Genomic DNA, 13621 nt, shown 5'->3' on the forward strand with positions numbered 1-13621 from the left:
AATCCTTGGGGAGAATATCGTCTTTAGAGGCCCTCCGTAGGCCTAACTCGGGAACAGTGGCCCTCCCTGGGCTTGACTTGGGGACTGGAGCCCTTTCTGTGCTACACTCGGGGACTGGAGCCCTCCGTGGGCTAAACTCGGGGACAGGAGCCCTCTTAGCGCTAGATTCGGGGGCTGGAGCGAGTTCTGGGGCTGGAGCCGACACTGGAGCGAGCTCTGGGGCTGGGATGAGGGCTGTGAACAGTCCTTTTCTCCTCATCCTCCTCCCTTGGTTACAGGTGAATAGGGCGGCTGACGGGCTTGTCGTTGTGGCGGCCAGCAGGCTTGACATTGACGTGGCCGGTGGGCTTGACTCGGGAACGGCTGGGGGGCTTGAGAATGCCTCGGCCGCGAGCTCTGGGGCTGGAGCCGACACTGGAGCGAGCTCTGGGGCTGGAGCCGACACTGGAGCGAGCTCTGGGGCTGGAGCCGACACTGGAGCGAGCTCTGGGGCTGGAGCCGACACTGGAGCGAGCTCTGGGGCTGGAGCCGACACTGGAGCGAGCTCTGGGGCTGGGATGAGGGCTGTGAACAGTCCTTTTCTCCTCATCCTCCTCCCTTGGTTACAGGTGAATAGGGCGGCTGACGGGCTTGTCGTTGTGGCGGCCAGCAGGCTTGACATTGACGTGGCCGGTGGGCTTGACTCGGGGACGGCTGGTGGACTTGAGAATGCCTCGGCCGGCAGGCTCGACTTCAGAGCTGCCGACGGGCTTGAGAATGCCGTGGCCAGTGTGCTGGTTCTGGCTTGGGGCCGGACACTCTCCAGACACCGGAGGATCCCTTCCCTCCAGCTTAGTCCCGTGGTGTCTGGGAGGTCCACGGGGAGATGGTAATTGGTCCCGTGCCAGAACAGCGAGTTGATGGTGGCGTCATCCAATGCCGTCGCCACGGCGAGCCCGCAGAACTCCCAGGCATACTCGACGAAGGGGAGATCTCGGCAGGCTAAGACGGAGAACCGAGTAGCTATTTCCATGGCCGTGGGGAGAAACAACCAGGAAAACAAAAACGAAAACAAAACTGAGAGAAGGGGCACCGCTTACTTTCTGTTTTGGTGCTGTCTTCTGTCACGGTGTGCCAGGACATGGACATGGAGCACGTGGGGAACAAAAACAGACACAAAACACAGAACAAAGTCTGACACCTATAGTTTGAAGTGAAAGATATTAATAATTAATAAGGTGAGTCTGAGATGTTTATTTGACAGTGATTTCACATTTCTTGTTTGTATGAAGGTTAAATACAAATAAAAGGTGAACATTAATTTATTTGTGCTGTTTTTTTTTTCCTGAAAAATTAAATAGTTTTATAGGAAGAGGTTTCATAGACTTAGCAAAAATTATTTTCATAAGTTTGTATGTACAGACATCTGTTGTGGGTGTTCTTGGCAGTTTTTATGAGTTTTTTTTTTTTTAATAGTGTCCATATTGATATCGGAATTATATTGTTTCGACCAAAATTAAGAAATATATTGTGATATAAATTTTGGTGCTAACTGATGAACGCGCAGTTTGCAGAGAAGCATATCAGTTGTTCACTGTGGACTGTCTGACTGAAAGGGATAGTTCACCCAAAAAGGAAAATTCTGTCATCGTTTACACGCCCATAAGTTGTTCCAAACCTGTAATAATTTATTTGTTCTGTTGAGCATAAAAGGATATACTTTAAATAATGTGGGTAACCAAACAGTTTCTGGTTCCCAATGACTTTTTTTTTTTTTAGCTTACTATGGAAGTTACAACCAGCAGCTGTTTAGTTGAGACACATTCTTCAAAGTATCGTCTTTTGTGTTCAACAGAAGAAAGAACTTTATGCAGGTTTAGAACAACCTGAGTAAATTATGACCGAATTTTCATTTTTGTGTGATCCATACCTGTAAAGTGACAGACACATCCGTGCTTCTAAAGGTATAGGCCTATTGTTTTATAAAAATTTGGATAGTGTGTTAATATAATATTCCATACATTATCAGAGCTTGGTAGACATAAGTATTATATTTTTTAGAATCCATTTCCTTCGCTGAATACAGTAAGCAATAGGTCTGGCCACTTCACTCGTTTTATAAATACTTCAACTGTTGATACATTTTCTGAGGCCTTTGTTGCCTCATCATTCTGTCATGATTTAGAGTTTTCTTCTCCGGATCTTAGTGTGGATGGGTATTTTAAATCTTTTAATTCGGTTTGTACAGAAATTTTAGATGAGGTTGCACCCTTAAAATATAAGGAATCAAAAAAACTATCACAGCCGTGGATGAATGATGAAATCCGTACGTCAAGGAAAATTTGCAGAAGGACTGAACGAAAATGAAAGAAGGATAGGCTGCATGTATCATTTGATATGTTAAGAGAAGCTTTGACAAATTTTCAGTCTATTGTGAAGGTTGCAAAAGCAAAATATTTCTAGAATATAATTAATAAGAACTCAAACAAGCCTAATATTTTATTTAATACGTTTAATAAAGTGATTTTTCCTGCGCCTACTAATTGTCTAGAGGCTACTCAAAAGATGTGTGAGGATTTTTTGCAATTCTTTGTAAACAAAGTTGATAATCTTCGGTCACAGATTCAGTAACAACCTTTTATTCTGAGTTAAATCATCAGAGTTCATTTAGTAGTTTTGATCCTATTTCTTTACCTCAGTTGGAGCATATATTAAGGCACACTAGACCTGCTGCACATCAGTCTGATCCTCTTCCTCCTCGGCTGTTGTTAAAATTGTTTGATCTTTTAGGTAAAACTCTTCAATCTCTTTTTAATAGTAATTTAATTAATGGAAATGTTCCTGCTTGTTTAAAACATGCAGTAGTGCAGCCACTTCTTAAGAAACCAAATTTGGACTATACTGTTTTAAGTAATTACCGACCTATATCAAAACTACCTTTCTTATCGAAAATTTTAGAGAAGGTTGTTCTGTCTCAGCTTGCGTCATATTTAGATATGAATGCTGTTATAGATATGTTTCAGTCAGGTTTTAGATCTCTTCATAGTACAGAATCCGCCCTTCTTAAGGTGTTTAATGATGGTTTTAGGTCTCTTCATAGTACAGAATCCGCCCTTCTTAAGGTGTTTAATGATATTTTATTGGGAGTTGATTCAGGAAAGGTAGTTATTCTTATTTTACTTGATCTCACAGCTGCTTTTGATAACGTTGATCATGGTATTTTATTGCAGCGTTTGGAAGATATTGGTGTTAAGGGTACTGCCCTAGAATGGTTTAAATCATATTTAAAAGATAGATCTTTCTCGGTTTGTCTTGGAGATCTGTGTTCTACATCAGCTAAATTACATAGTGGTGTGCCACAGGGGTCTATACTTGGGCCTATTTTATTTTCATTATATATGGGCCCTTTGGGCTAAATTTTTCGTAAATATAATATTATGCATCATTTATATGCAGATACACTCAGTTCCAATAGATCCAAATGGTTTTCAATCCTGATGGACTTGCTCAGTGTTTAGGTGAGATAAGAGCCTGGTTGGCAAGCAATTTTCTTCATCTTAATACTAATAAGACTGAGTGTGTTGTATTTGGACCTTCTTCTGCTTCCAAGGAAATTATAAGTAGATTGGCCGCTATGAAAATAAGTGTTTCAGATCATGTTAAGAATTTGGGTGTTATAATGGATTCAGCCTTAGTTTTAGATAAACAGGTTACTAATGTTGTGAAGGCTGCCTTTTATCAACTCAGAATATATCTAAACTGAAAAATTTCTCTCTTTTAAGGATCGGGATCTATTATTCATGCCTTTGTGTCATCACGCATCGATTACTGTAATTCTGTATATATAGGTATTTCACAGGGTCAATTATCTCGTCTTCAATTAGTACAAAATGCTGCTGCCAGACGTTTGACTCGCACAAAGGAGAGAGAGAGAATTACTCCAGTTTTGGTTTCTTTACACGGGTTGCCTGTAGAATTTAGAATTGAATTTAAGGTTTTGCTGATGGTTTTTAAAGCGTTGCACGGCATTGCTCCAAAATATATTGTTGACCTATTGATTCATTATCAAAATTCAAGAAACTTGAGTTGATTCTTCATGTTCCCAAAACGAGATTAAAATCAAAGGGTGATAGGGCTTTCGCAGTGGCTGCTCCTCGATTATGGAACCCTCTCCCAATGCACATTAAATCTTCCCCATCTGTGGATGCTTTTAAGTCTAGATTGAAATCGTACCTTTTTGGTAGAGCTTTTAGAATTGACTAGAGGGACCAGGTTTTACATTTTAATGTTGAATCTTGATTGTGTGACTGTATGTAACGTTGCTGGAAAGCACTTTGGTCAACGGCAGTTGTTTTAAATGTGCTATAGAAATAAAATCTGTATTGTATTGTATTGTATCAAAGTATATCATAGGACTGAATATAATGGATGAGATTCAGGGAATTTACCTGGAACCTCACAGTTTTTCACAAAACGTGTCCCTTATATTACCTCGCTGAAGGTGGCAACCCTAAGCACAGTGTTTTTTTTATTTTTTATTTTTTTTATAAAGCAGTGTAAGAATAATGAACAAACTGATTCACGAATATTTTACCATTTGTTTTGCTTAAAGTGAACAGAGGACTCGTCTTTGTCAATCAGATGAAGGATTGGAGAGATGCTCAGAGTTACTGCAGACAGAATCACACTGATCTGGTCACCGTGAGAAGCCAGAATGAGAATCAACAGGTGCAGAAGATCATGAATGACTGGTTGAATGTGTGTTAGTGAGCACCAACATTATGTGCTTTAGCTCATTTGAATATCGTTTATTCTTTAAGCAGGGAAGGTTGGGTGTAAAATATTTACAATACGTTTGTGCTAAACATAAAAGTAAAACTAAAACATAATTGTCAACAACAGCAGCTCGAATAAACTCCTCTAAAACCAGCAATCTCGTCTTATTTGGCTATTTTGAATTATCATTCAGTTACAACATATAAAATAAATTGGATTTAAACCATTTTTGCTCTTTTTTTAGGCATAGTGTAACTTCTCTGTTGTTGTTACTTGGGTTTATTAAAAGGGAGCTGATGAACAAGCACAATTAAACATTAATTATCTACATTTATTACTGCAAATGTTTACAATTTGATACTCATGATACTAAGAAAAAATACATTGACATACTTTAAAAAAAATTTATATGTATTAAAAAAAAAACATTGTATTGCATTGGATATTTTTTGTTCATTGTTCGTTTTTAGGAGTCAAACTAATAAGACTAACAAACAAGACTTGTATGTAATGGAATATGACTTGATCAATGACATTCACTGTACTTTTATTTCACGTCAGAGATGTAAATATAGTCCAGCCTGAACAGCTAAATGTCGCGTGGACATAAGCAAACGAACGAGGATGTGTATACATGCAAATTCATATTCATGTTTAATAAACAAACAAACAAAAACATACAGTAAACAGCAGGAGTATGAAAAAAAACAAAATGAGAATTTTTCACAAAGAAAATCTTCTAAAAAAATGTGATAATGTTTTAATGCTCACATTCCAGCCAATCACAATCAAGTTTTTAAACTGAGAAAATAACACTTTTATTCTGAAACAGCAGCAACAGAAGATGATATTTCAGTTGGGATACTGAGAGTCCAGCAACATTGTCTAACATTATAAATGGACCTCAGGAGAATAGATATGAGCACTTTAATGCAGGGTGGTCAGAGTCTTCATCTCATCTCTGTTTTGTACGTCCGCCATGGTCTCGTCTTCACCACCAGGGGTCTCGGCTCTCGCCCCGTCCCCTTTACGACTCAGCTTGAAGGATAGCTTGGTGAAAACAGAGCTCTCTGCATTAGAGCCGCGACTGCTGCGGGTGGAGGCAGACTCTGAATTGGTTCCTTCGAAGAGTTTGGCCATGAAGCCCAGACCAGCCTGACGGATGTGAGAGCTGCCGGCAAACACGTACAAGACGGGGTTCACGCTGCTACTCATGAAGGCGAACGCCGTCACGTTGGGACGGGCCACTTTTGCCGCTTTTAAAATAGAAGAGGAGGATCCCTGCATCACACCAATCACCTGTGAGAACAGACCAACAAGAAAGAGAAATGACAAGCGCTTTTGTGGGCTGACATAAAATGAGAGAAAACTGACCTTACTGAACGTAGCCTACTTTATATTTCACACATAAGAAAACAGTTGACAGTCCTTTAGAATATGCAAGGGAGGCTGAGCCTACTTAATAATGAATTAAAAGTAATCAAACTAATGCTGTTTTTAGCAGTTCATCCACTAATTTGCATAACTCAAATGCATTTTTAATTTAAAAGATCACATTTTCTTTCATAAGTGAGTTGACAGCTTTAAAAAAAATTCTCATTCGTAAACTGAACAGAATGGATATTCAAATAACACGTCTTCCTAAATAATTTGCCTCCTTTCATTTAAATACCCTAGTGCTGAAGTGGAACTATTGCAAGTATACTTCAAGAACACTTTAAATATCTTGGCTTTAAAGACCAATATTTTTCAAAATCTAATTATGAGATAACAAGCATCAAAGTTTGATTTCAACCATTATTTTCACTATGATTTCAATATTTGACATGGTCTAAATGCATTTTTTATTCAAAAGGTCTCATTTTCTTTCATTAGTGAGTTGACAGGTTAAAAAAATCGTATTCACAAACTGACCAATCAGAATGGATATTCAAATAATGCAACGTCTTCCTGCATGATTTGCCTCCTTTCATGTAAATACTCTAGTCATAAATATACTAAAATGTATTTGAAATACATTTATTTCATGCTAAGAATACTACAAATACATTTACATATTATTTATTTAATAAAAATGCTCTGCAATTGCACTTTAGGTATACTAAACTGGTATACTTAAAGTTAGCTAAATTTGAACAACTAATTTTAACAAGCATCAAAGTTTGATGTCAACCATTAATGACATGGTCTTACTCAATGTAAATACTCTAGTCATAAATATGCTAAAATGTATTTGAAATACATTTATTTCATGCTAAGAATACTACAAATACATTTACATATTATTTACTTAATAAAAATGCTCTGCAATTGCACTTTTGGTATACTAAACTGGTATACTTAAAGTTAGCTAACTAATTTGAACAAGCATCAAAGTTTGATGTCAACCATTAATGACATGGTCTTACTCACTCATTATGAAAGATATCAAGGTTACATTTTCACAGAATGTTGAGTATGTATGATTTTATGTAGAAAACAGTAAATCACAAAAAAATGACTTTAGTTGGGTTTTCACTGCCAAGGTCACTTATTGAGAGGTGTTGCTCACCTGTAGGATGTTGATGAGGTGATACGGCAGCCAGAAGACGGTGAACGCAACGATGATGAGGAGGATGAGGGTGCTTCCTCTTCCTTTGCGGTGGAACATTGTGCTCCGCAGCCGACAGATCACTGAGATGTAGCAGAACAGGATGAAGGTGAAGGGCAGCAGGAAACCCAGGATAGTCTCAGACAGGTACTGAAAGACTTCATGACCGTCGCTCTCCCAGTGGTACGGCATACACACATGCATATCTGGACGGAATGGCCTCACGGTACTGTCGGTGCAAAGAAGATGAATGAAACAGGTTGACTGTCAGATAAAAAGAAGGACATAAAGAAGATTACAATTATTTATAAAACCAATGGTGCTAGTCCTCGTTGTTGATACAAGCTGCGGAGGTTAATTTGGAAATGTAATGTGTTACCTTATTTAAAATGTAACAAGTAGTGTAACTATTTCAATTGCTTAATTAAAGTAGTGTAACTGATCACATTAGATTACTTTTTGATTACTTATCTAAATTTCTAATGAACGTCTTCAACTGTTATTCTCAAATCAAATAAGCACGTGTGCTATTCTGTGTCCTAAACTTCTGAAACATATTTTAGAGCAGTCAATGCAATTTGCGAAAGAATCAATGAAATCTGTGTGTGTGTGTGTGTGTGTGTGTGTACTTGTTTATGCTACATTGTGAGTTAGGGTTATCCTTGTCCCCACAAATATAGTAAATATGTAATTGTTGACATTAAAATTATTAAAAATAGTAAATTATGTGAAACATATTTTAGAGCAGTCAATGCAATTTGCGAAAGAATCAATTAAATCTCTGTGTGTGTGTGTGTGTGTGTGTACGTGTTTATGCTACATTGTGAGTTAGGGTTATCCTTGTCCCCACAAATATAGTAAATATGTAATTGTTGACATTAAAATTATTAAAAATAGTAAATTATGTTTATCTGAAAGTGTAACAATGCAAACAGGTTTTCTATAAGGGGTAGGTTTAGGGTTAGGGTATAAAAAATATTGTTTGGTCAGTATAAAAGTAATAGAAGTCTATGCAAAGTCCCCACAATTCACATAAACAAACGTGTGTGTGTGTGTTTGTGTGTGTGTGTGTTAAAATATTCAGATGTAACCCCCTTTGTAATTGTTAACATTTTCATCAATAACTCTAATTTAACTACACATTCTCCCAGAAACTGTAACAGATTACGGTTACATTTATTTTGTAAATAAATTATGTAACTCCATTACATGTAATTACTCCCCAACACTGGTAATGAGCAGGCTAATTTTATTGCTTATTAATACATCTCATTTATACTACTTCTTTAAGTTCTTGATTGATAATGTCTAATCACTTATGAATTTCGAGTGTAGGATATGTGTTTAGAGAACTCCTCCTCCTCGTTTAATATGCAAAATAAACAGGTTATCAAAGTTGACAAGCAGTTTTTTACAGCACTTTTTACAATTACGCGTTATGAACTGAATTGAGATGAGATTTTTCTGAGGCAATTTTTTTACGTAAAATTTACAAATTAAAAACTATTGGTGCTACAGCATAATTTATCCCACAACCCTTATGAAAATTAACCATGGTTTTACTACAAATAAAACCTGGTTACTATAGTTAAACCATGGTAACCAGAAATGAACCATGGTTTTGCTACACTAGCCTTAGTTTAACTTTTGTATATGTAGTAAAACTTTGTTATACAAATGGTAATCAATACGCCAAAAACATGGTTACTACACTTTTACTTCAATAAATCCATGGTTATTTTTTAAGGGAAGATCAATAAGGCAAAGACTGTTATGCCCGGTTCAGACTACACGATTTTTTGCCACGATTTGCTTGACGTAGGGTGTCGTGGGGATTCGTAAACGACAATGGGCGTCGGGATGCAAGATTCCATCGTTTCAGCACGTGTAGTGTGTCATAGTGGACGACAACCGATTCCGCGTCTGCGATGCTTCACAACATCACGACAGAAAGACTAGCATGTTTAATTTTTTTCCGTCGTCCACGACGAGTTCTGTCACATTGGTGACGTTGACCAATAGCGGCACAGAAGCTCTTTCAAACACAGGTTTCAAACATGGCAAAACGAAAGAGAGATGATGGTGCTGCTAGGTGGAATTATGGAGGAAAGGTTTGTGGAGCTGTGGCAACAGTAGGCTACTCCTGCCTGTATGATGTGTCATCGAGGGACTACCACGACAGAACAAAGAAAGAAAAATGCTGGCGAACTATAGCGGAAGCGCTTCAGCAATGTTTACTCTCTTGTTTTCGGAAGTCAGTCGCTAGTTCCGCCTTCTCGATGACATCACGCGCGTCGTTAAAGACGGCACGCGATGAATGGTCGGGAAGCAACGCACAGTGACTATCATGACCGACAAAAATATTGTGTAGTCTGAACCCGGCATTAGGCTATTTGTTTCATTATATCACCATAATCAGACAATATTAAGCATTTATGGTTGGTGGTCTGAGCTTAAAAGTAGGGTGAATGGATGAAGGCTGAAATCAAGTATTACCAGAGGTGGACAAAGTACACAACTCCCTTACTTGAGTGAAAGTACAGACACTGCTGGTCAAATGTTACTCCATTACAAGTGAAAGTTGTAAAGACCGATTTTTACTTAAAGTGCCCCTATTTTGGATTATGAAATGTTCATATTTTTGTTTTGGGAGTCCCCAACAACAGGTTGACATGCATGCAAGGTCAAAAAACACTTTCATTGTCTTATAATATTTATTTTTACCTTATTTGCTCAACGACTCCCAAACGATGCGCTCAAGATTCATTTTTCCAAACCCCTACTTTGCGTGACACTAATCTGCGGTGATTGGTCTGAATGGTTGATTTCATTTTAATTTCATCATGCCTGTAATGCCTGATAAAGCAGCGTTTTGCAGTGCTGCTTTGTGTACCGTAACTGGGGATCCTATTTTTACTGCTCCAAAAGCACCACCTAGTGGCAAAGAATGAATTAGCATTTTCATTCAGACCAATGCAAAAATCGACCAATGGTCAAGTTTTCCCAGGATTGCGCGCACAACAAGTGGGCGGGCAATATGCTAATGTTTCATGTTGATGTCAACATAAAAAAATGGCTTGGGATTCATTTTTAAAAACGACTCGTTTAAATGATTCAGAGTCAACTCTTTCTTTTGAGAGACAACAACTTTATACACGGTGCACTTTCAGATTTAAAACTGTGCAGGCTATTTTCATTCACTTAGAGCTGTGTTACACACTGCATGAAAGGTAATTTTCAAAAATCCATAATGGGGCACTTTAAGTAAAAACACAGAAGTACTTGTGTGGCGAGGGGGCCGTGGTAGGGCAGAGTCTGCAGCAAGGGAAAGAGTGTGGAGACGAGCGGTGATAAGGAGGTCAAGTGAATGAGGTCTAACACCTGTCTTTAATTCTAGTGATTGGGGGGAGGACGGATATAGCAGACCGCTCACCACATATCGGGCTTTGGTGGATTCAGGCTGTAACCAAACCTCTATTCATCAATGCCTGATGCAGAAAGGGGAATTGGATATGAACCCGCAAGGTTAAGGTAAGGTGTGTGCACGGGGATGTGGTCGTCTACCTGCTAGTGCCTGTAGGTATTCAATTCCGGGGGGAAAAACATATAATTAAGGTGGCGGTTAATCCCAAATTTAGGCATCCGCTGATTTTGGGTACGGATTGGCCAGCATTTACACAATTATTGGGGATTTTGTGTGCGGATGTCTTTTGGAAGACAGGACTGGGGAGCGGAGAGGCGGTGGCTCAGGCAGGTGATGCTGTTCTGGGACCGTCTCAGACTCACTCAGAGGAAACGAGAGTGAGGGCGGAGTTATTGCCGCCTGAACGAGATGACTTTCCTCTCAAGCAGTCTTGGGATGAGACGCTAAAAAATGCATTTGACAGGGTCCGCGGCATCGACGGACAGCTTCTCCAGCCTGATCAGCTGCTCTCCTATCCCTATTTTTCCATTATAAAAGATAGGTTGTATCGGGTGACCCAAGACGCCCAGACAAGAGAAGATGCAACCCAGTTATTAGTGCCAAAAAGCCGTTGGGAAATGCTTTTCCAGGCGGCTCATTGTAGTCCCATGGCAGGCCACTTGGGGGAAGCAAAAACATGTGAATGTCTCATGGCCCGATTTTTTTGGCCAGGCATTCACGAGCATGTCCGCCGGTGGTGTGTGGCATGTTGTGAATGTCAGCTGGTTAATCCCTCGGCCATTTCAAAAGCGCCATTGCCATTAGTGGAGTTCCCCTTCAAGAGAATTGATATGGACCTCATCGGGCCATTAGAACGTTCAGCACGTGGCCATCGTTTTGCATTAGTTCTGGTGGATTATGTAACACGATATCCGGAAGCAGTGCCGTTGCGCAACATTTCTGCAAAGAGTGTGGCGGACGCACTGTTTTGCATTATCTCCCTGGTGGGAATCCCCAAGGAGATTCTCACTGATCAGGGCACGGCGTTTATGTCACGTACAATAAGCAAATTATACGAACTGTTGGGCATTAAATCGATCCGCACCGGCATTTATCACCCACAAACGGATGGTTTGGTGGAACGATTTAATCGCACTTTGAAATCCATGGTTCGTAAATTTGTAAGAGAGGGTGCCAAAAATTGGGATAAGTGGCTCGAGCCCCTGTTGTTTGCGGTGTGGGTGGTCCCACAAGCCTCCACTGGGTTTTCCCCATTCAAGCTTCTGTATGGTCGTCGGCCCCATGGGGTGCTTCACATCATTAGAGAGGCTTGGGAGGAGGGGCCTTCAAACAGTCGAAGTGAAATTCAGTATGTCATGGATCTCTGGGCAAAACTCCACACCTTGGGGCGGCTCTCTATGGAGAATTTGCTCCAGGCTCAGGACAAACAAAGTCGGCTGTACAACAGGGATATGCGAGAAAGTAAATTTACACAGGGAGATAAAGTACTTGTGTTACTTCCAACATCTAGTTCCAAATTACTTGCAAAGTGGCAAGGACCTTTTTTGGTTACACGGCGGGTAGGGGATCTCGGTTATGAGGTTAAACAAACGGACAGGGGTGATTCACATAAAATTTATCATCTCAGCCTGTTGAAACGCTGGCAGGAGGAGACCTCGGTTGAGTTAGCAGTGGCTGTTTCGGCAGAGAAGGATCTCGGACCAGAAGCAGCTGTCAAAGCCAATCCGCTTGCTCTGATCCCTGGGGGAGATCACCTCTCGCCGCTGCAGCTTTTCACGCCTGCCCGGCCACACGGACCTCATACAGCACCATATCGAAACAATCCCCGGGGAAGTGGCCCGTAACCACCCCTATCGTTTACCCGAACACAAGATAAAAGTGGTTCAGGATGAATTAAAGGCCATGCTGGAGGTCGGCGTAATAGAATAATCACATAGTGACTGGGCGACCCCGATTGTTTTAGTTCCTAAAATGGACGGCTCTGTCCGTTTCTGTGTCGGTTATAAAAGGGTGAATGCTGTGTCAAAATTTGATGCTTATCCAATGCCCTGAGTTGACAAGCTGCTTGATTGGTTAGGTTCGGCTCGCTTTTACTCGACACTGGATTTGACAAAAGGGTATTGGCAGATCCCCTTATCGCCATTATCCAAAGAAAAGACAGCCTTCACCACGCCGTTTGGATTACACCAATTTGTCACTCTTCCATTCGGGCTGTTCGGGGCTCCCGCTACCTTTCAGTGCCTCAAGGACAAAGTCCTCCGTCCCCATTCTGTGTATGCCGCTGCCTACCTGGATGATATCATTATCTACAGCAGTGGTTCTCAACCTTTTTTTCCACTGGGCCGCGTGCAAGTCTCACGGGCCGCACGCATATCATTTACATATTACATATTTACATACACGCGCGACATTGCAGAAAATGTGCATTCACAAATGTAGCCTATGTTAATCCAAGTATGGAAAGCACTTTCGAATGTAACAATCTGTGGTTCTCTCCGGAGATGTGTTGCCACATTTCTGCAATTAAGGATGATTGCTACATAGTATGGGAGTTTCCTTTTGCCTGTACTAGAGCCCTGCATTTCAGCCTGGGCCCGACGGACCCTGACTTTTTTACGCCCCTCGGGCCGGGCTTCGGGACACGTCATAGTTAAGACGCGTGCCGGGCATCGGGCTTGTTTTAGGCTTCTCCTTATTTTTATATTTCGCTTGGTCACTTTAAAAACCAAAAACTTATATTTAACGACCAAAAAAGGCTCCAAACGTTTTTCTAAATTAACTTAATAAAAAAACTAAACAAAATATAATCACTTTGCCATTACATACAAAACTGAACTATTTTAATATAGCTG

General features: G+C 40.3%; 2 protein-coding genes across 2 annotated transcripts in view; one reads left to right on the forward strand and one right to left on the reverse strand.

The window, feature by feature from the left end:
- Positions 1-4922, forward strand: part of LOC107706016 (C-type lectin lectoxin-Phi1-like) — a 12106-nt gene extending 7184 nt beyond the window's left edge. Inside the window, exon 3 of the mRNA XM_016509572.1 lies at positions 4592-4922. Within this exon, the coding sequence (XP_016365058.1) occupies positions 4592-4746 (155 nt within the window). The 3' untranslated portion in view covers positions 4747-4922. The remainder of the gene's footprint in view (positions 1-4591) is intronic.
- A 274-nt stretch (positions 4923-5196) lies between these two features.
- The window catches only part of LOC107706022 (leukotriene B4 receptor 1-like), a 13553-nt gene continuing 5128 nt past the window's right edge, over positions 5197-13621 (reverse strand). The window contains exons 3-4 of the mRNA XM_016509578.1: positions 7307-7574; positions 5197-6054 (exon numbers count right to left, since the gene is read on the reverse strand). Of these exons, the coding sequence (XP_016365064.1) occupies positions 5683-6054; positions 7307-7574 (640 nt within the window). The 3' untranslated portion in view covers positions 5197-5682. The remainder of the gene's footprint in view (positions 6055-7306; positions 7575-13621) is intronic.

This window comes from Sinocyclocheilus rhinocerous, unplaced genomic scaffold, assembly GCF_001515625.1.
Source record: "Sinocyclocheilus rhinocerous isolate Xijiao unplaced genomic scaffold, SAMN03320098_v1.1 scaffold1226, whole genome shotgun sequence".
NCBI classification, from domain to species: Eukaryota; Metazoa; Chordata; class Actinopteri; order Cypriniformes; family Cyprinidae; genus Sinocyclocheilus; species Sinocyclocheilus rhinocerous.